The 21,986-nt window shown below is 38.0% G+C and overlaps 4 protein-coding genes across 22 annotated transcripts in view; 1 reads left to right on the top strand and 3 right to left on the bottom strand.

Moving 5' to 3' along the window:
• The window catches only part of IL17RD (interleukin 17 receptor D), a 72,984-nt gene extending 57,397 nt beyond the window's left edge, over positions 1 to 15,587 (bottom strand). Inside the window, exon 1 of the mRNA XM_054216517.1 lies at positions 15,463 to 15,587. The gene's annotated coding sequence lies outside the window, so the exon portion shown is untranslated. The remainder of the gene's footprint in view (positions 1 to 15,462) is intronic.
• On the bottom strand, positions 6,395 to 15,601 carry HESX1 (HESX homeobox 1). Of its 5 annotated transcripts, none has more exons than XM_054216523.1 (5): positions 15,463 to 15,601; positions 8,301 to 8,559; positions 7,977 to 8,182; positions 7,572 to 7,673; positions 6,395 to 6,603 (listed from the first exon to the last, which is right to left on the bottom strand). In XM_054216523.1, the coding sequence occupies exons 2-5, from the start codon at positions 8,512 to 8,514 to the stop codon at positions 6,505 to 6,507; spliced, it is 621 nt and encodes a 206-aa protein (XP_054072498.1). In that variant the 5' UTR covers positions 8,515 to 8,559; positions 15,463 to 15,601; the 3' UTR covers positions 6,395 to 6,504. The 5 variants fall into 5 exon arrangements, with proteins under 5 accessions (XP_054072498.1, XP_054072496.1, XP_054072497.1 ...); XM_054216521.1 differs by having other exon boundaries at positions 8,301 to 11,009; positions 15,463 to 15,589; XM_054216522.1 differs by having other exon boundaries at positions 14,234 to 15,537.
• A 250-nt stretch (positions 15,602 to 15,851) lies between these two features.
• The window catches only part of APPL1 (adaptor protein, phosphotyrosine interacting with PH domain and leucine zipper 1), a 28,146-nt gene continuing 22,011 nt past the window's right edge, over positions 15,852 to 21,986 (top strand). For 3 of the 10 annotated variants that reach the window (XR_008468674.1, XM_054216026.1, XM_054216027.1), the window contains exons 1-3: positions 15,852 to 15,991; positions 20,524 to 20,622; positions 21,690 to 21,749. Coding sequence is in view for 8 of the 10 variants with exons in the window: in XM_054216026.1 (XP_054072001.1) it covers positions 15,938 to 15,991; positions 20,524 to 20,622; positions 21,690 to 21,749 (213 nt within the window). In the remaining 2 variants the exon portion in view is untranslated. Of the gene's footprint in view, positions 15,992 to 16,018; positions 19,680 to 20,498; positions 20,623 to 21,689; positions 21,750 to 21,879; positions 21,985 to 21,986 lie in introns of those variants that run through there. The other 7 variants (XM_054216029.1, XM_054216032.1, XM_054216030.1 and 4 more) reach the window with 7 other exon arrangements.
• Positions 19,986 to 21,986, bottom strand: part of ASB14 (ankyrin repeat and SOCS box containing 14) — a 37,544-nt gene continuing 35,543 nt past the window's right edge. For all 6 annotated transcript variants that reach the window (XM_054216041.1, XM_054216044.1, XM_054216042.1 and 3 more), the window contains one exon: positions 19,986 to 20,391. The gene's annotated coding sequence lies outside the window, so the exon portion shown is untranslated. The remainder of the gene's footprint in view (positions 20,392 to 21,986) is intronic.

A 21,986-nucleotide genomic window follows, 5' to 3' on the forward strand; every position in this document is an offset into this window, starting at 1 on the left:
ATGACATCATTCATAGAAACTGAATCCCAAGGTATTTTGCAGTAGTACTATGATGGATGCAATACAATTCTAAATATTAAAAAAGTGTGAAATCTATCACTAAAATATATATATTCATTTTCATTTAATATATAAAACATAATTTGTTTATACATAGACAAAAGATTGCCTCAGAATCTAGAAATTGTGGACAGGCTCTTACCACCTTGAGAATAGTAAAATGACATGGACTGGTAAAACAAAAATTTGGTGTTAAAACAGCAAGAAAGGATTAGAAAAAAGAAGGTACAATAATTAAGTTGGTGCAAGGTTACAGATGAATTTTTTTAAAAGGTCACTGAGTTAAGGAATTTGAAATGCATGCTTGCATATGTAACTTAAAAGTGGCACATTCCCAAAATTTTATAATGGTTAATTACAAGACTAATAATGTAGATAACTTTTAATGAAGGGAACTTCATTAATTAATGAAGGGAACCAGCTAGCTTTTGTCCTTTTTGCTCCAAATTGCACAAGGAAAAGGGTGATGCATTGGGTTCTCTAACGTTACAGTGGCAAAGGAAAACCTGGTTTAGGAGCTAGGAAAAACAAAACGTTGGACTGTAAATCTAAAAAGAAGGGATACGTATTTCCCTCCTAATCCAGGTATGGTATCATATTAGGTTGCTCAGGGAAGTTGTGGCTGCCCCATCCCTGGAGGTGTCCAAGCCCAGGCTGGATGGGGCTTTGAGCAGCCTGGTCTAGTGGGACGTGTCCCTGCCCAGGGCAGGGGGGTGGAACTAGATGATCTTTAAGGTCCCTTCCAACCCAAACCATTCCACGATTGTATGATTTACAGACCACACATACAGATCCTTGCAACATCGCAACCAGAAGACCATGCTTGAAAATTGATGTCAAAAGCATTACTTGTGCCCTGTTTGAATTAACAGATACTCTGTTTGCTAAAGGCACTACACTTTAAACCAACTGATTTACAACATGGATCAAAACACAAAAAAATCTATTATTTCACTGCTTTTTTGTTCTTCTTTGCATTTTTTATTTTTCTTTTTTTTTTATTAAGGCACAGGCAACGCACCTCTTGTTCCATCACTCAAATACCAGCACCATATCCCATTCATATGATCAAATATAAAACATACATGGTGGTATGAAATTCAGCAGCAATTATACAGCTACATCAAAGCCTGTATAATCCCTAAGCATTTTTGATCATGTTCTTACCACATTGCTAATAAACAGCATCCTGCAAAAACAGGTATTAGAATAAAATTAACTTATTGCTTCTAAACTCAACAAATATCAGATTAGTTTTCTATTTTGCTAGTCAAGCTAAGAGAGCAGAACTGCAATGCTAATGCTGTGCCACGCTAACACAGCGCTTCACAGTTTCTGAGATTCTCCTGATTTGGTCTAAGACAATACTGCTGGCCCACACCACTATCACCTTTGCCTGCCCAAAACAGAAAGACTGGTCTTCCACATTTTCTTTCTACCCTTTCCCCCTCATGTCATGCAAGTCAAGGGACTATTCCCCCACCACAGAATTTAGAACTGATGGCTCCTCAACAGCCCTAGATTCCTCTCCCTTACTAACAATCCTGTTTGCCCATTATGACCCCACAAGCATCCTTTGTAATGCAATCAGATGGGTCCCCTCCCTGCCCCCAAGATGCTCAACAGCCCCAGCTCCCCCTCACATAATAATCATTACTACTTGTCTTTTTCCTGTTCCATTATCAAATAAGTGTATGAGATATTCTAAATAGCGCTAATAAAAGTAACAGAATAGGATTCTGGGTCAAGACTAATTCATGAGACAAGTAACTGGACATGAAATAATAATTTAGGTCAATCACCATTGTTCAAAAGTATTTTTGAAATTAAAATACCTTATATTTCTCACCCAATTATGTAATATTAAGTCCTTTAAAATGAAGGGACAGAGAGCTTCAACCTAACAACCGATAACAAAACTAAGACAATCCAAAGAATAATAAGAAAGTTATTTTACAACCAATTTCTAAAAACCTTTGATTCTAGAATTACTAGTTAACCCCGAGAGTTATCTCAGCTGTTTAAAATTAGCTTAATTTTAAGGTGTTTGCAAATGATTTTACACTACTTTTGTGGAAGTCTTTTGTTAAATCCAGTCATATAAATGCTGGATGATTTTTAAAGCCACATTTCCTTTTAATAATGTTATGAACACAGCATTAATCTTCTTACATACAACTATAAATAGTCCTAGGTTTTGCTGCTTTAGAAGTATTTTCAATACAAAACTTTGAACAACTGCAGAAATGTAGATGTACACACACACACACCAGGAAAATAATAACATACCATTTGCTATTGTGCTAGCTTGCTATTTGTAAGCATAGACTTGATAAACTAAATAATTGCAAATTCAAAATTTTAAATGACAGTTTAATGAATGGTGTTCTCAATCTGGGCTTTCAATGATAACATTGGTAATTTAAAGACTAAATTTCAATCTATGCTTTTATATATATTGCAGTAATAATATCACAATGGAACTTTGGAAGCATTTGCTCTTTGGCATAAATTAATTTGCATTTGCTTTTAGACCATGAGCATAGTTCATCTTTTTTTGGGCAGCACTGGGCATTGCTGAAGTTTGTGGTTAGAAAAAAAAATTAAGATAGAGACACTAATTAAGAGAAGAATATCAATTTAAAACAAACAATTATGCAACCCAGCATCCTGATTAGGGTCACAGGCACTGGGCCCATTTCAGGAAAGCACTACTAGAATGTTTAAGTGCCATTACAGCCAATGACAGAAGTCCATTATCAACCTGACCCTACCCTAAATTGTAGTTGTTGATGGATGTTGACATAACAGCTTGCCAATATTAAGAGGGAGAAGTCTTACAACTAGCCACGTGTTTTGCTAGGACAGTTTTTCGCCATCCTAGTAAATTTATCGGTTTATCACAAGGCCAAATGATTACTGGAGCCAATGCAAGGCAATGTGGCTGGAAGTAATGGAGGCCGTGGCTTCACAAAGCTTAAGTCAAGAGCAGGAACCAAGAAGACTGAGACTTTTCTGATCACAGCTCTGAGGGGCAGACAGACAAACAGAAACACTACAAGGCAAAGTATGCAAAACTGGAGCAGGACCAGATTTCAGCATGCATGGTGGCCTCCCCTGACATAGTCTCATCCACTGTTGTTATTTGGACTGGCTGTGCCTAGACAGGTAACACAGCGTATTACATGTATTCCCAAGGTAGTCCAGAAAACCGCCTATTATCACAAGAACAATATTAGAAAATCCTGTGAAGTTCAGGCTAATTTATTTTTTTCTTTAGATGAAAAAAAATTCATCTGTATTTAAGAAAGTGATGGCCACAATTTAAACCCATGCTGGTCAAAATAGGCATAAATGTAAAGTTAGAGGTTCTCCTTTAACTTGTTGATGCATTTCCTTTAGGAAGAACAAGCTAAGCCAAGATGAAGCAAATAACGCAATTATGCTATTAAACTTTTTGCCCCTCAGGAGTACATGTGACACTCTTAGTACCTTACACCAATCATCCTTCTGGTAACATTTGCTAATTGAGAGCTGGATACCAGGACTGGTGCTATTATTATTCTGCTACTATTCTACTCCTTCTCTTTAATTGCTTTGTCAGACTTCCGTCACTTGAGACAAGTTCCATTATAAGAGACATTAGGTGTATTTAGGTATTTGCCAGATAATAGAGTAAGGTTCTTAGGCATCAATCTGTACAGATTAGTCTAATCTGTTGCTGCTGGAAACCTCGTTTCCAGCAGTAAAGTAGACAATAGTTTCAAATTACCTGCAATAAGGTTAAGCTATGGGCAATATATGTTTTGAGGTGAGAAGAAAAACAAAATAGAACTCATGCATTCCCAATATTGTCTTTACCTTTACCAGATCAGGTAGGTATCTGAATTGAGATTCCAATTTCTCTAAAAACTATTCCTTATGGATTTGGCTCCATTTAAATTGCTTTAATTGTGAATGTTCTCTTAAGTATTTCTGAATGCAGGATACAACAGAAGTTCAGTTAGTAATGTTACTTCCTGAATCCAACAAAGCATGAATAATTAACATTACAATATTGGATAAAAGTTTGTTCTTTTCACACTAAAATAGGATTTCCAGGAGCAAAGTCAAAAAAAACCCTAAAGATTTTAGGGGTACTATGAAAATTAAGGCAATGAGCCCATGAAGTTAAAGACACAAAATGGCAAATACCTGTAGTCTGGTTCTAAAGCAATGCAGGTTTTCAGTTATTTTTTTCCGAAAATATAGAAATGGTTTTTATTTAAATTCTAATATCAGAACCTATCATCCAAAATACCAACTAAGGACGGAAGTCAGATCATCCTTCCCTTTAGCTTTTCCTAATATGAGACTACATAAAATTAAGGTTTTTCTATCACCCCCTTTTTTCTCAAACTTATCTTTCATTCTACAGGACAGCAGATATGGACACAAGCATCACGAAAGGAAGAGGAATACTTGTTTTTTCATGATATAACAAGTACAATGTTATCTCATAAAATCCTAAACTAACTGCATTTTGCAATACCTTGCAAACATTCAGCAAAGCTATGTTAAATCATCCATTATAACACCTGAAATGTATAGAGATATCCTAAGAAAGAACAAAAATTGAAGGAAAAGCAGAGCATGTTAGAAGAGGTAGAGGAATCAGAAAATGTCTGGATGCAGTAGAGACAGGCCTTTAAAATTTTAATACCTACCTCTTTTAGACACTGCACTACATTGAAAGTAACATGCCAGAAAAAAACTAAACTGTTATCATTTTATCATTATTAAACCATAAAGTGCAAGTCAAGAACCATCTAACTGTATTTGCACTACTAAAACACAAGAAGAATCTATGGATTTCCACCCACCCCCTTATTGGTATTTACATTTAGCCGATATTAATAATAATATGCTGATTTCTACGTCCTGGGTGTCCTAACTGACTCCATAGAGGCTGAGTGTCAGACTGTGAATGAGCCTAATGCCAAGGTATGCAGATTGAAGACTTTGTCTCACATTCTTCCTCCAGTGAATATCAAAGTACTTTGTATAAAGCAAAACTGTTTCCACAAGAAATCTGGAAACCAAAATCATAGCTCAGTGGCTAGGCGTTCCTTCAATGTGGGATAGTCTGAGATCTATGCTCTGAATTAGATAAAACCAAATTGAACATCATAAGCACTCGCATCATTTCTTCTCTTTAGTTTCCAGAATTTTTCTTTATGTTCCTTTTTTTTTTTAAATCAGATAAAACTATATTTACAATAGTAAAAAAACTGAAACAAATAATTTTGTTTCAAAATAAAACTTAATTTTCAAGTCAGCCAAGTGAAATTGGGAAAACACAATTAACAAAGCTTTATGTCTAAATTCTTTGGGTTTACTGGTTCTTTCAGATTTACAGACTGAAATATCATTTAAAAGTCAGTGCTTCTGCTGAACCACCTAGTACCCTCTTTTACCTCTAGTAAAACACAGGCTGAATTCTCATTGAAGGACACCAGAACTTCCAGCAAGTGCTTAAAGCTCTGCTGGACAAGGAGCAGGGTAAACCCGTACTTACAACGTTTTCCCACATCATGGCCATGAAGGGTTGTTTTTTTGCATAAGGCTCTCCTTATGCATATTGACTTCAGGCTGAATATCAAATATGAGGATAATTAACTTTCATGTACGGTTTGATATAAATTAATTCAACAGCATTAATGGCAATGATCTGGATACCTGGTCCCAAATGATTTGCTCCTGTGAAATGCTGCATTCTGTCATTAAAAGATAATAGGGCAACTTCCATAACTGGAACAACTGACAAGAGAGGAGATATCCAAGTTGAAGTATTAAATAGGCAAATATCCTAAATTAATTAAAATATGATACAAAAACTAGATTATAATTTTCACCTTTTCACCAAACAATTACTCAAACTGAACAGTCAGTTGAATAGTAGACCTTCCATTTGAGATACCTTTTTCTAAAAATTACGTTATTTATGAAAACTATCATACTCTGTGTAAATAAGCTATTTAAACTCCAGTGCAACACACAATCTGTTTCAGGTAGCAAAATCTATTTTGCATACTATGTATTTCAGACTTTAAACAGAGTTTTTTTTAAAACCATGAAGCTTTGTTCAGCCATTTTCAGTTAAGCTGCAGTAATTCATACTAGCTGAAAATCTTGTGCAACCTAGGGTTTGGATTTTTTTTAAACTGCAAAAATATCTGAAAATACTTATTAAAATATATAGGAAAAGTTAACTTTTTCGACAAAAAGTAGATTATAATAATACTTCAAGTATTTACAGTTTATTGAATGAAAATTATGATAAACTTTCAATTCTGGGGATAAAAATCATAATTAATATATCATCATTACTTAATACAAGTTATGAAAATTCCAATAATTCTTCATGTTCTATTGTAGTACCGTAACAGCAAACCATCCTTCTTTCTATTCTAGCAGGCTGGAGGTGAAAGTATTTTTCACCATCAGAAACTGAGATTCTCGGTGTGATCTTTTCAGCTTTGCACGACGGTTCTGGAACCAAATCTAAAATTGAAAGAAAAGGCATCTTATCAGAAATACAGCACTGTAAGCAGAGAAAGCTTTGAAACTTAAAAATATTCACACAACTTTACAGTATTTTGTATAATGACAGTAATTTGGAAGTTTAACACAAATTTAAAACCTGCAGATGATGGCATGTAGCTAACTGCAATAATTTTAACACCACAGACAAAGAAAATAATATCCCCAGCTTAACTGGAAAGTGAGGACCAGCTTCACTGTAATTATTATAAAAAATAGTATTAACTTCAGTGATACTGATTCAGACCCTGGAAGATCCTGAGCATCTGGAATTCACATAAGTCTTATTAGATAAGAAGTTATTTCTTCAGCTCATAAACGCAGCATCAAGCTTCCCATCAACCCCAATATAATACTTGCATCAAAAGCTTAATAAACATCAAGGTGAGGCCCAAATTCTAATGTTTATTGTATGCTTCTTATCTCATTGGACTACCTGGAAATCAATAATTAAAATCCCTGAGTAGATTTTGCTTTTGGCCAAATGAAAACATAGGCTCAAACATTGGTTTAACACATGCATTCTCTACTGATAGTCTCACAAAATACTTACATGCTTATACAAATTATTTCAGTATTTATACGTTTCAAATTTGTTTTTCAAATACGGTGACAAGCATAACAAAAACATGATTTTAAAACGTGGAAACAAATGATCAAGTTCTGCACATGATACCTAGAGATTAATAGAGCAGATATCATGGAAATATTATAGTGATGAATCAACACTATGGAAGAAGGTTTAAGATTTCAGAAGGAATTCAATGGTTGACATTTCACAAATCATTGAAGGCGTACCACATGTATAAATGTACATTGTCTTAAATTGAGATTATTAAAATTATTGCTACTGCTGTCAAACTTATTTATATAACCACAGAGTACATACAGATTGAATTACAGAAAAGTTCAAATAAATTTTTAATTACCTGGATCCTGTCTTCATCTAAATCTAATTTGTGAGCTAGCTCTTCTCTAATATCAATGCCAGGGTAGGAGTTCATTTTAAAAACATTTTCCAAGACTTCAATCTAAGGATATTAAAACACACTTGTTGAATAGTTATCACTAACTTCATAACAGTAATAAAGAAAATACAAAAAACACTTTCATTTGTTCAACAGGAGACTTCCAAGGAGCATTAGCACAATTCTGATTCCATGCATAAACACAGGTGTGCAAAATTAGCAACACTGCTGTTAATTTACACTAGTTCCTGATTACATTTCTCTCTGCAGAGCTACATCATATTGAATTAGTTAGCTGTTACAGGCTTCTGCTAACATTTTACTAAACTTTGTTGTTCATTTATTAAATACTGAAAAAATCCCTACCTGGTTTCTAGTGAATGCAGTTCTTGGTCTTCTACCCCTGTACCAGCTCAATTCTCGTTTGAAAGAAAGCCTTTCAGTGACTGAAAAATATCTTTCACATTTCAAAACTTTTTCCTCTTGCACTGGATTACCGTTAGCATGAAATAATGGATTTTCATAGGAAACAACAGGGATTTGCAGATGGGGATTACTGTCATCACCTAAAACTAGAAAAAGCAAGCAAACGAGAGCTTTAATTTACTGGTTTTCAGTAGAAACATGAAAATATATACACTTTTAAAGGATTAAAAGCTTGAGAGGTTACAAAACAGACTGCTGACTTACCCAAGTTGGTGCATGCATCCATCCATGGTCTGTGAGGTTTCACAGCTGGAATGCCATCTTTTTTCTGCTCCAGTCCCAAAATACTTTCAATGGAAAATGAGCACTGTGTGGTTTTATTTTCTACAAAACCAGACACTTTCCGAAGATTCTGAGACGCTGATGGATTAGCAGCACATAGCGATGTACTTGCCATGCTGTCACCTTCAGCCAGCATAGCATGTATACTGTACTTGCATTTCTCCACAAGTCCTCCTTATAGCTATGTTGACAAAGGGGTTGGATTTGCCACGTCATTAATTAAAATCTTTTATTAGAAAGTTTTAGCATGTCAATGAAAACTCTCCCACCAAGAGGCACGAGGAGTTAATTGTTTATTTGTTTGCAAGTAATTAGCAACTAATGGTGACACTAGGGGGGCCACCAAGAGGGACAAAAAGTGTTATCTCTCCTAACCAGAACATCGACTTTACTTTCTCAAAAGAAGCTGTGCACAAATATAGTACTTCTCTTTTATTTGAAATCATTAATGTATAAAATCAGTTTTTAAAAAAACTTTATACTCTAATGGACTCCACTTACCTAAACATAGCAGCATGATAGGAAACCAGTCAAGTAATAAGTAATCTCATTTAAGTGAATTTCCTTCCAGGGAAATTTAAAAAATAATCTCTTAATGCTATTAGGGTAATCCCGATGAAAATGCCTCTGTTTTTTCATATGCATATGTAATGGTGAACGTGGTCAATAAAACAACAATAGCTTTTGGCATAAGGCGCTGTGCAGCGGGTTGGCAATGTTGTCAAAGCTCAGTGTAATTGCCTTCCAAGTGCCTGGATTAGTTAACAGGAACAGTTGCACCAACTATTTTAAATAATTCATGCATTCATTTTTCTTATTAAAATAACTTTGTCACAGCTTTTTTGAAATATACCATATGTGAAATTTCCTGATCATTCTTTACCACATAAAACCAAAACTAATAGAAGCGGTACACTCACATTTACTGTTTTTAAAATATCCTTTTACTGCTAGATATTCTTCCCTTCTTGTAGCTTTATAACCAATACAAATTTATTTAAATCCTACAAAGCGAACACTTAAAATGACCAAGAATCATGAGGAATGGGGAGAAAGGAGGTAAAGGTGTCGTAATGAGGTTCAAAGTTTGAAAACAGAATACTGATTTCATTCATTATAAAGAAAGTACAACTCTAACATTTTTATATTCAAGCTCATCTGTCAGCCTCACAGCAGTTTACATGTCACATGTTCAAAACCAGCTTTTGATTCAGGATAACCTCTCTACAGAGACTCCTCTTTTCCTTATTTTGGACAAATCTTTATTTTATAACATGTGAAAATGAAAACAATATTTTAATTTCGGGATGCAAAAGTTACCCCTCTTAAATAAAACTTTTAATTTGGAGCACATGAGCACGTGCTTTTAGAGGAAAAATCTGGCCCTCCATTTTTTCTTGCTTTACAATTTTCTCAAAGTAGTTTATTCTGTGTAATCTGCCACATTCACATGGGTAACAACTAATGTTAAGGAAATAAACAGTACCCTCACTTTGATTTTCTGTATGTTTGTAAACAACCCAAGACTAATCTTTAGGAACAGAAAGAAGCAGGAAAATTGGGAAGGAAACAGCACAGTCTAGAACTGACAATACTGTGCTGGGAGCTTCTACAGAGAAAAATGCAATCCAGCTGTGGCTTTATAGCAGAAAGACGTTCAGCTGAAGAATGCTGACACTTACTGGACCAACTTTGTGCTGTGCAGTGAGATTGCTGTCCAACCAAACTATCAAAAGGAGTGACAATTCAAGAAGTGATCTTACCAAGGACACCTTATCAGCACGTATCAATGGATCTTGAAGTGGCATCAATATAATTGCAATGACCACCTGCAAGCTAAGCTCCAACCATCACTTAACAGCCTCAGCAACCACCAAGCACAGACATACAAAACAGCCATGAGGACCTATGAATGACACCACTGCTTGCTGGAATATTTGGTGAACCAGAGGTCAGTGGGAAGCAGTGTTAAGCAAGGGCCTTACAGCCCTTTATGTTTCAGTACAGCTGTTCCCAACAAGGCAACCTCTGACCTTAACAAAGCAACAGGACTCATGTTCTTGACTGCAGGCAGTTATTCTGAGTATTCAGACTGCACGCCAGGTCCAGAGGTTACTAAAGAGATAACGCAAAGCCTCTTGCGTAGCAGTGATTGGTAGATGAGTTTTCTGCCTCTACAGTCTCTACATGGAACACCAGTTTTAAAAATAAATATAAAACCCGAACATTAAGTCAAAAAGAAAACAAAATTTCCTTCTGTACTGAACTTGTAGCTGCTTACTGACTTCTCTGTCCCAAAGAGGTGAAAAGCATGATCACTAATAGAAAGACAGCTTCTTGAGTCCAGAAACTAATGGATAATAACTTTAATAATACAAAAAAAACCCCTCTTAACCATTATAATATAAACAGCTAGTTTCCAAAATACATTTCACTAATATTTTTTTAAACAACTTAAAAAAAACCCAACACAAGCACTGACACAAAACACATTTCAGAAAATACTTATTTCTCTTGGATGAATATGAAAGAAATTAACCTGAGCCACGCAGCCACAAAGATTACCGCATACTTCAAGTCCCAAAGTGGTAAATAACTTGATAGGTGTTTTCTTCAGGAAGCTATCAAGAACTATCAATAAAGACAGACATATGTGGTGGTAAGAGAGACATTTATGAGAGGCATGTATCTTCCCAAAGCTAACCATTAAGTTAACCAAGTAATTATAACTTTTGGTCTCTCTGACATTGTGGAAGATGGAAACAAACTTCTTCAGGGTAGTCTGCTTTTAACTCCCAGTTGGAAACACTCATTTTTCCAGAGTTTTTTAATGACTTTTCAGGGAAAAGAGATCTTGGTAGCTCTCAAGAAGAATTTTCATAAAATAGGACAAAACTACTTAACTCATTTGCTAGGCACAGACCAGAAGCTCACCAAATACTGCCATCTGGTGTTGACGTTAAGTTCTTTCAGCAATGTTATCCGAGTAAGAAACTCTGTTGTTATTAAAATAATCATACTACATTCATTTGTTCAATGTTGAATTGCAGTCACTGAAACATATCAACACTCTTGTTTTTAAACAGAGTTCATGGCTGCAACTGTACGTAGAACAGGCAGTACCAATTTAGAAGGTCACAAGCAGATGCTCATACTATGCTAATTTCTGAGAAATTCAGTGAAATTGAAACACCATCTAAGTATCTAAGAGACCTTTATAATGCTAAAGCAAGTCCACATAACTGTTTATAAAAATTTCATAAGAAAAGAGAAATCATTCTAAATATAAGAAGTCTGCATTATACCAAGATTCCATTATATCCCAGAAGCGTTCAAGGTCAGGTTGGATGGGGCTTTGAGCAACCTCATCCAGTGAAAAATTCCCGCAAAGCGGGGTTGGAACTACATGATCTTTAAATGGCCCTTCCAACCCAAACCATTCCATGATTCTAAAACAACACATACATAGACATAGTTCTGCTGGAAAGCCTGGGGGAAGGTCTAGCATTCAAATGTTACTACATTTCTTTGAAGAAAAGCTTGCTTGGTTGTATTTGTTATCAAGTTATCAGCCAACAAACCTTTCTGTAATAAATGAGGATGAAAATATATTTTTCAGCAGAAAACTTAAAGTTTTAGATCCATGAATACTTGGTAGTAAAGAACCAGATTAAATTTCTAGGAATTCCACTGAAAGTTTAAATAGACCTTCAGCCTTCACTCAAAAAACTGTATTTCATTGTTTTGACCCATTAGAAATGACCAATACTTCCCTTGCAACCCATATGAAATTACCTGGAGAGTTTTAGCGAAACACTGTTGTAGGGGCAATTAGAGCAACACAACAAGCATTAAGTTGAAAATCCTAAGTAATCAATAACAGGAGAAATCACTGTGCCTTGAATATGCAAATCCAATCCTCTTACAGCATCACATACTTGATGAGGCAGCAAACTAATCTCCCTTTCAGATTTTGCACCACTGTTTTTTGCCCAGGGACAGTAGAGTTCATCCGTTTAGTAGATGAAGCTCTTGTTCTTTAGAGATGGGAAGCCTCTAAGGACTCGGTTTACACCAGCCGAAGAGACCACACCAAGAGTTCTCGGTGGCTTTGGTCTGAAACTCCAATGCTTACTGTTGCTACCTTTCGCTGTTCTCACCCATTGCTACTCCACTGCCAGGTCACCTTTCACAATATCCTATGCAGTATTTTCAGCTTTTTAAAAAGGTACGAATGGTATATATAATCTTTCTTGATTACTTATCGCACTCAAAAAAATTGCCTTTCATCTCACCTTTCCCACAGTTTCTTTACTCCGCTACACCAGTATTTCGCAACTTCAGATACTCTGCTGCATATAGCTCCCTTTCAAATATGTTTTGAACCTGAATAATAAGATTATATTCAAAGCCAACTTCAAAATTCAAAAGGTTTTTTTAGGCAAGAATACCTCAAAACTGTTAACGTAAACTTTCATGACTAAAAGCAGTTAGCTATTTCTTGGCTGAAGTAAAAGCTATTTTGACCCAGGGAGATCAAGGGAACGCAGATAAATTCAAGGTAAACCCAAGGGTGGCATTAGCAAAAGTCTGAGAAACGGTGCATTAAACAGTGGGTAACATGCAAATAAAGCCTCCCTTATCCAGATAGCTACTTCCACCCTCCAGCAAAGGCAAAATGTTCTCTCCATTAGAGGACACATCTGGAAGGCTCTAAAGAGGCATTGGCTGTTCTTCTCCCTGTTTACATAGTGCCAAGTGTTAAACCCCACATTTCTAAGGCCTCTTAGTAAGTATTTTGCAGAAAGAACAAACAAACAAAAAAAACCCACAACACAAAAAACCAAACCCCCCAAATCAAAAAAGGAAACAAAAAAATAAAATCACACACTAACAAAAAGCCTGCAGTGCTGAAAAAAGTCTAACACTAAAACCACACTTATTAGAGGGTTCAGACAGATTCTTCAGTTCATTGCTATAAAATCGCATCTGTTGCTGTCAAATTTCTATCTCAAATAAAACTTTTGGATGCCTTGTAACATTTGTAAAAAACCTACACAAAGGGTAAGAATAAGACTAGTAATATCTTACAGAATGTGTCAACGTAGGGGATCCATTAAAAAAAGCTACTAATTCAAAGAAGCTCTGGTATACTCAAACTTATTAGAAAAGCACCCCTCTTGCTACTAAACTGAAACATTAAACTGAATTGTTAAGATCAACAGAAGCAAGACACATTTTTACAGTATGTGTCAGCTGAGATACTAAAGCACATTTCTATGTATTAAAGGTGTTTGTTAGTGTTTTTTCTTCTATGAAACATTGAATTATCAAAGAGCTGTTCTCTGTTCATAGCAGCTAAAGAAATGTTTTTTTTCTTCTGACACAGCTGGGAATATACAAAGTAACTAAAACCAGTTCCGATTAAAGTTACCACCTTCCTGAATTCTGCTAAGGAAACGCACCTTACAGTACAAAACAGAGAGCTTTTCTAACAGAAGACCGCTGTAAAGCTTAGTCACAAGTTAACTGATCTCAAAACAAGAAAGCTATGCACTTCTATATAGGTCATGAACCAATGCTAGTGTTCTGTCACATAATAATTACAGATACAAGCCTAGTCTTTAAAATACCTTGTAAGATAACTCTGTACTATTACCCTCATATGACAAGGAAAGAGAGAAGTGGTGGGACTTGCTTCAGTCAGGTGAGTCACCAGCTGAGCTGGTAAATTAACTGACTGAACCAAGTTGTAATCTTGAAATTTCCTCACCACTCCCTACAAAAAAAACCCAAACAAACCCAAACAAAAAAAAATCCCACCAAAAAGTCTTCAACTGTAATTTAACACCAACCTTTTCCTTTATCTGCTTTTAAAGGTAAAACATGATCTGACACACCATAAAGAAAGGTTTCCATAGAAGACTGCACAATAGTTAATCATTTGCTCTGCTGGATGACTTGTGTACTTTCTAATGTGGTTTTATACTAAGTTCACCTGGCCCCGGAAAGGCAAAACCAGCAAAGGAACAACCTTTTTTTTTTATCCCTAATAATAAATGTATCTAAAAAGTTACCAATCATCTATTAAAATGCAGAAAAGAAATATCATCAAGTAATTTCAGAGTTGAACCAGTTTGCAGCTTCAAATATGATGTACAATTTGGTTTTGCTTTTGTTAGTTTTAAGAGTGAGAATTTTATGCAGCCTCTTGTTTGCCACACAGTATATTATAATGCTTTTAAATGAATGGAAATTTAGACGGATATTCTTGAAAAGCAATTTGTACATACTCGACGCCTCCTAAGAGGCCTACTTTTAAAATATGAATTGCTTAACCTGCAGGAATAATTTAAAGTTCAAGAACTCTGGTCAAAACACAAATCGCAGAGGGGAATTCAAGAACGCGCTTTTTTTAAACCATGCACAACGACCTGATTCAATTCCAACGAGCCCTCACAGCAGCTTTAAGCATTTAAAATTGGCCATCAACCTATCGCACCAAGCTTGGCCAGTCTAAGAAATCAGGGAGTCCATTAGGACTGATTATTGCCTCACTTCTGAAGGGGGAAAACTGTGGTCAGCAATGGTTTTTTGTTTTTTTTAAAGAGACAAGCAAGAAAACCAGGTGCTCAGCTGAAGCTATGACTTGGAAACAAAAAATGGTAAGTAGTTAGGGATAGAAGCACTTTCTCGATGAGAGCCCTGGAGGATGATGAAGGCATGGGAGGGGTAAATGGAGACTTCTCAGAAGGGATGCTCCAGAGAACATCGGGAGCGCAAAAGGCGCTTCCATCGCGACAGGGACACAACCGCGCCGGTCCCGCTGCGGTCCTGCCCCCCAGGTAATCGTCCGTCTGCTCTGGGAAGACGGCGGCATCCAGAGCAAAGACAAACCGGGCTGGGAGGCCACACTGATTCGTAACACAGAGCACGGAACTGAAAACGCAAAAAGGAGAAAAAAAAAAGTTTGCTTGTTTTTTTTCCCCAGCAACTTCGCTTGACGACTGCCATCTGCCCGCGGTGCTGCCGGACAGACACCTCAGGACGGACACGTCCCTCTCTGCCTCCGCCCCGCACTCACCTCCCCGAACCGGGGGCGGCCCGAGGCAGCGGGTGCCGGGGGGAAGTCTCCCGAGAGGCGGGCGCCGGTCTGAGCGCCCAGAGGCCTCTCGCCTCCATTCCTGACGGGGGGCGGCCGCGGCCCACCCCGGGGCACGCGCTCCCCCTCCGCCCTGAGGGGCGGCGCGCGCCTCCCGCCGGGAGAGGCGGGGGGAGGAGAGCGGCGCCGCGCGCCCACGCAGAGGCGCGACGCGCCTCGCGGCGCCAACGGCCCCACGCGCGCGTGCAGGCGAACAGATGGACCCGCTCGCCAATAAGAAGCTGGGCAGGCAGGGTGGAAGAGCCAATAGAAAGGCCAAGCGGGCGGCGGGGGCGGGACATCCGGCGCGAAGCGGGGCGGGTGTGTTGTGACTGGGGAGAAGGGGGGGCTCCAGTCAGCTGGGCGCGCTGCGGGGAGCGGGAGCTGCAGCGGCGCAGAGTCAGCCCCGGCCGCCGCCATGCCCGGCATCGACAAGCTGCCCATCGAGGAGACGCTGGAAGACAGTCCCCAGGTAAGCGAGGCGAGACGTAGCCCGGTGGGCGGAGGCCAGATCGGGCCCAAGCCGTGGGCGCCGGGCCTAGCGCTGCTCCCCTTTCCCTCCCGCCGCCGTGTTCTCTCGGGGAGGCGTTGGAGAGCCGCGGCGGCGGCTGGGGTAGGGATGCTGCCTGCACGGCCAGGTGCCCTCCTGCCCTCCTCGCCTCCGCGGCGCGGGAGGGCCCGGGGCCGGGAGTGGTGGTTCTGGGGCTGTCAGCTCGGGCAGCGTCCCCCGCCAGGTGTCTGGCCCCCGGCCTCCGCGGCCCCGTCTGCATCGCCGCCTCCTCGGGCGTCCTGCGGGCTGATGAGCTGCCTGTACAGCAGCGAGCTCGGGAGCGACTTTGCAGAGGGTCTGTGCATCAGCGTCGGGCGTCAGGGCAGTAGCTTGCCATGAGTCCCTAACTTCCCCGCCCCCGCGTTTACAGTCATGATTTATTTTGGCGACCTCGTGTTGACAAACCCCGTCTTCAATTCTCAAGACGATTTTTCTTATCTTTGTCTTTTACTAAAAGCGTTTTAAGGTTTAAGCAGTAACTGGGTAAGGTTATCGTGGCTGCTGTTAATGCTGTGAGTAGATGGGAAACGCGTGGTGCTGAGAGGCCTTTAATTGCTCCGATATCTTCACTTCCATTTCTGCTGCTTGACCTTTGTCAGTGATGCCAATTACATTGGCATTTCTTTCATACTACTTACTATTAAGCAGGAAGTGCTGTATTCAATTGCACTGGTTTCTCTTGCTGGCAGCAACAACAGCAAGTACTTTGTACTGCTCTTCCTAGATGAGAAAAAACACTTTACAATATATTTTCTTTTATTATAGCCTTTCGAATTAAGATCCTTGTTTTGCTGCAATGTTTATGTAGATGAGCAAGCCTATATTGTAATGGCACATGCATTGGTAGTTTTGATTCCTCAACCATAAGAAGAGAAACTTTTGCTTCTTAATAGGGAATTTTAACCCCTAAAATGACAACCATTTGAACGAATCTACGTCAAGTGGAGGAGCGACATAGAAAAGGCAACAGAAGGCCGTGTAGAAAGTGTATCATTGCTTTCCAAAGGACAATGCCCCACGTAGCTCAAATACTAGGTATTAGACGAGATCTAGCCTGTAGTATGGTCTCAGGCCCAGAGACTGATGTACTGTCGTGAAGAGGAAGAATTTTTGAAAGTGTCATAATAATAGCAATTTAACAAAATTATCTTTTGAAGGTCTGTTCTTAGTGTATGTAAGTCTAAACTATTCATATTTATAGGAAATATAAAATGTAAGATAAAACTAGGATCCCTAAAAAGTGGGATGTAGGGGGGTTCTTTTCAAGCACATGCAAAAAAGTTACATATTGGAACATAATGATAAATTCTAGAATCTTTCATTTGAGATTATGTGTGACACAGACTAGCAAAGCCTAACTCAGTCCAATGAGTTTGATGTGCTTAAACTATTAGATTTCCTGGTATCTTCTATTTTAGGTACAGAATTTTACATCTTTCAGTCAACCTCATATTCCAGGTGCATTCTGGATAACCACCTCTTAGAAGAACGTAACTAGGACTCTGTAGTCTTCTATTATATTAGTTCATTTCTGTTATTTTGAAATCAGTGCAATGAAAATGGCAACAAATGTTGCTTAGAGAAAGAATAAACCTTACTTTCGTTAGGAGCTGCCATGACTTTCTGACTGATGTGTTCATGCTGTAATACTGAAAAAGATCATCAGCCTAGCTCCCCGTTTAGTGCTGAACTATGGACTGGAGTTCTGCACCTTCAGACACGTTTCAGACACTAACTTCAGGTACATAAACATCACTTATTCTGCATCCGAGGGAAGGAAAGGCTTTTCTAAAATGGCAAAACCCATTCATTTCCTCCTGTTACAGGATAAAAATCTAACCACTGTGTTTTTAGATGTAAACCAAATGCCAAGCTGACATTGTCTTTTACTATGCAAAGTAGTGGAATTTAATTAACTTAGGACATATATTACATACGTACTCAGTGTTTATGTATATATATTTAGCGAGAGTTTCTGCTCAGGCTTATTTGTGTTCCCAAAGCATTGCACAATAAAAAGCCAAGAGACTTGATAGTACAGGCTCTATCTCATGTCTCTTACACTACCGTACCTATGATGACATGGAATGTCATTGTTAAGACAATTCACTGGCTTCTAACTGTGTGGTTTCTTTGTGCAGCTTATCCCTGGTAGTTTCTAGTGTACCTCCTCATATAAATGGGATGAATGCATCTTAAAGAACATGCAAAGTGATGCAAAGTTTTACTAGAAACATGAGTAAATAATTCCTCTAATTTTTTTGCTAAGCAAATTCTACAGTGTTTGGTTTTAAAGAGTAAGCATAGTCCAGAAACCTTACATGATATTCCTATAAAATTACAAGTTCAGGTTTATTTATGTTCAGGTTCAAAGGTCATGTGTATAGAATTCAGTGGTTATGGTACTATGTAATTTTTCCTTTTGCATCTTTCATGTATGTCTCCTTTAATGAGAGAGTCACAGCTATTAGGATGACACAACATGTTGCCACACCTGGCAAATGTTTTAGTTCTCCTCCACCTCCTTCCTCCTCCACCCCCTTTTCCACTTGTTTTATAAACTAGAACCACCATTTAAGAGATTTATTGTGTTGATGATGCTGTTGTTTATATATATATTTTATTCAAGTATCTTGTAGGCATTATATGATATGATCGTATTTGTGAGACAACTAGCCATCTAATTCAAGTTAAATAAAGGAAATGCATGTCAAAAGAATGGTCAAATGACATACTTTGTGCAGGTTTAATATGTACTCCTTGATTATCATTAAAAGCAAAAAATAAGAAAAGTAGCTGAGAAAGACCTCCATGCTTCAGGGGGAGATGGACTAAAGTCTATGTCATTTCAAGACAAGTCTTCAACATAGCAAGAACTAATAGTAAAACCCCCACAATTCTTATGCTGTGCAATCCAGTGCTTTTCGCTAGTCTCATCAGAGAGGTTTTCCTGATGTCCAGACTTCTTCTATCAGTCTTTCATTCTTTTCCCTGGTCCCATAAGTTCCCTTCCTCTTTAAGGAAACTACAGTTATTTAGCCTAGGGAAGACTAAGAAAGAGAATTTCCAATTTCAAGTGTTTAATAATCATATTGGGGGGGGGCGCCACCAGTTATGTACTTATGATTCTTTCCATTTTCTGTCTTGACCATTAATTTTAGTGTAAATCTAAAAACAAAGCACAGCACTGTTGCTAAAACACTGCTAGGGTTAAAGGGTTTATTTTGTGGGTCTTGCAAGTGATACTCCTGTTTCTTCATCCAAACATCCCAAACAATATTTTAGACTCAGAAAGCAAATGTGGCCTATGCAGAGTTATAGGTATGTTCTCTGCTTTTCCCCCTTTTGGGTTTTTGTCTTGGTGGAAGCAAGCTATTCAATAGCCCTGTGGTGCGGAGCAACATTGCTTCCAAGTGCAAAAAGGATGGAAGAACACTGAGTCAGCATCTCATTTAAGCTTAAGGGCAAATTATGCCTGAGCAACCTGACTGCCTTCTCATCCAGAGTCAGTCATTTCGTCACAGGGAAGAGCAGTGGATTTCATTTACCTTGACTCAAGCAAGGATTCTGCCATGGTCTCCGGTAACATCCTTCTGGCTTAAATGGAGAGGTACGTACTGCAACCTGGCTGGAAAAACTGGCTGGATAGTTGGAGTTAGAGTCGTCATTAGTGTTTTGAAGTCTAATAGGTGGACAGTGATAAAGAGGTTGTTTTTGAGGTGGATACTGTTAAGCACCTTCATCAGTGCTGTGGACAGTGCTGTAGGATGCACAGTCAGCACGCTTGGGGGTGACAGCAGCTGAGGAACAGATGACTGACAAGCTGACAAGGACAAAAGGACAGATCTTTTCACTCCTTTTCACCGTGGAGTGGTGAGAGGGAGCAACATGTATCTTAAGAACAACAGGATGACGGTTGTACTGTTTTGGTTTTGCTTGGCTTTTAGTTCCTCAGTCTTTTGATGACAGAAATGACTGTTATTGCAGAGGTGAATTATAGCTGCAAGCCCAGCCAGCAACACCTGTCTTCGTGCAGGATGGGTAGTGTCAGAAAGTCACAGTCTTTGGTTTGATCTCACTGCAGGAGAGATGTATATACCTGGCACGCTATTGAATACCAGTCATCTTCACCCTTTTCCTTAGGGATTTACCATAGTGGGTACAGTAGTTGCCCCAGTTCCAACTTTTTTATAAGGTTATTTATCTCCTTTGGTCCTTTCGTTTCTGAAAATGTACTTGTATTAACCTGGAGAGAAGCTGACGGTAGGAGCGAGGCGGAGCTGTGGTATCTCTGATTCTCTGGCACACAACATGTATCATTCCTGTAAACAGTGTTGGAGGGTTTATAAACTTTTCAGTAATGAAACCCGAAGCAATGCTATTTGAGTTTGAAATACTGTTAAATTTAAATACTAACTCGACCTATTAGTGTTTTGGCTGTTTCATTTTTACAGACCCGGTCTTTGCTGGGAGTATTTGAAGAAGATGCTGCTGCAATTTCCAATTACATCAACCAGTTATTTCAAGCCATGCACAGAATATATGATGCACAGGTAGCGTTAATGAAATTCCTGAATGTATTATAAAGCTTTTGAACCACATTTCACGTCTCTTGCTTTTTTTGAAATTACTATAAGCAATATTTTTTTAAACATTGTGAAATAAAATAAGAATTAAACGATTGCTTTTCTGTATGTTAGGGAGTGGTAAATGTTAAATTCTTGTGATTTTTTTGCAACAGAATTTCTTATGACAAATGAAAAGACTTTTTGGTCTTTTAGTAGTTTTATTGTATTTCCTAAGTGTTTCTAAAATGTTTCCCATTATGATCTTGGTGTGTATAAGAATATGTATCAATTGGCAGATTATTTTTTACCCACAATATATCCGTGTTTCACTCATTTATAAGTAACCGCATTTTTATGCCAAAGGCAGAATCTATTTTGTATGTTTTTCTGAACATTTGAGTTTATGGCTGTATTTTTAATTTGTATATACTTGAACTGTTTGACTTTTTTAATGGTTTGTCACTCTTGCTTTTCATATTTTTATTTTACTGTTGTTTTTACTTTAATGACTAGTGTGTTTATTGTAGGTTTGCTGCTATGTAGTTTTCTTTTACTGCCTTTCTATTTAGCTTTTAATTTCTGTATTTTCTCCTTCAACTGCATCATGAAAGATGAAGTTGTTCCGTACTGTGAATCTGTTAATTGGGTCCTGTCTGTTTGTAACCAGGTAGTACCGAGGTTCATTGTAATTTTTTCCTTCCTTTACAGATAACAGATTCCTAATACTCAGTAACTAGGGCAGACAGTTTGAAATAATTAAATGCAAATATGCATTGCACAACATGAAAAATACAGAAATCAGTGCCCACAGGACAGGCTGTGAACTTGGTATTTTTAAACAGTGATTGCCTGTAACTGTCAGTAATGTTAGAGAAATGGAAAGGCAGGATGCTTAGGTTTTCTGAAAATCTGTAGTCAGATTTTAAGTTCCACATCTGTAATAGTTTCCTCTTCAAATATGTGATTTTTTTTTTTTATTAATTTAAATCAAAAAGTAACGACCTTGGTTTTTTGTTGTTTGTTTTTTTGTTTTGTTTTTGTTTTTAAATCAGAACGAATTAAGTGCAGCAACTCATCTGACTTCAAAGCTTCTGAAGGAATATGAGAAACAGGTACTGTGTAAATCATTGTTGTCTTTGTGTGGTCAGTACTATGTATTTTTGTAGTCTTTTATCTCCCAGAGCACAATGAGAATGTATTTAGGAGGTTTGGTCAAACCTCCTAAATCAACTGCTGCAGTTGGTGGTTCGAATCTTTGCCAAAAGAATCTACTGTCATACTGTCTACTAACATAGTAGTTCTTCCAACTAAAACAGAAGAAAGTTCCTCTTACCATGACGAATATTAGT

This window comes from Rissa tridactyla, chromosome 10 (genome assembly GCF_028500815.1).
Source record: "Rissa tridactyla isolate bRisTri1 chromosome 10, bRisTri1.patW.cur.20221130, whole genome shotgun sequence".
Taxonomy (NCBI): domain Eukaryota; kingdom Metazoa; phylum Chordata; class Aves; order Charadriiformes; family Laridae; genus Rissa; species Rissa tridactyla.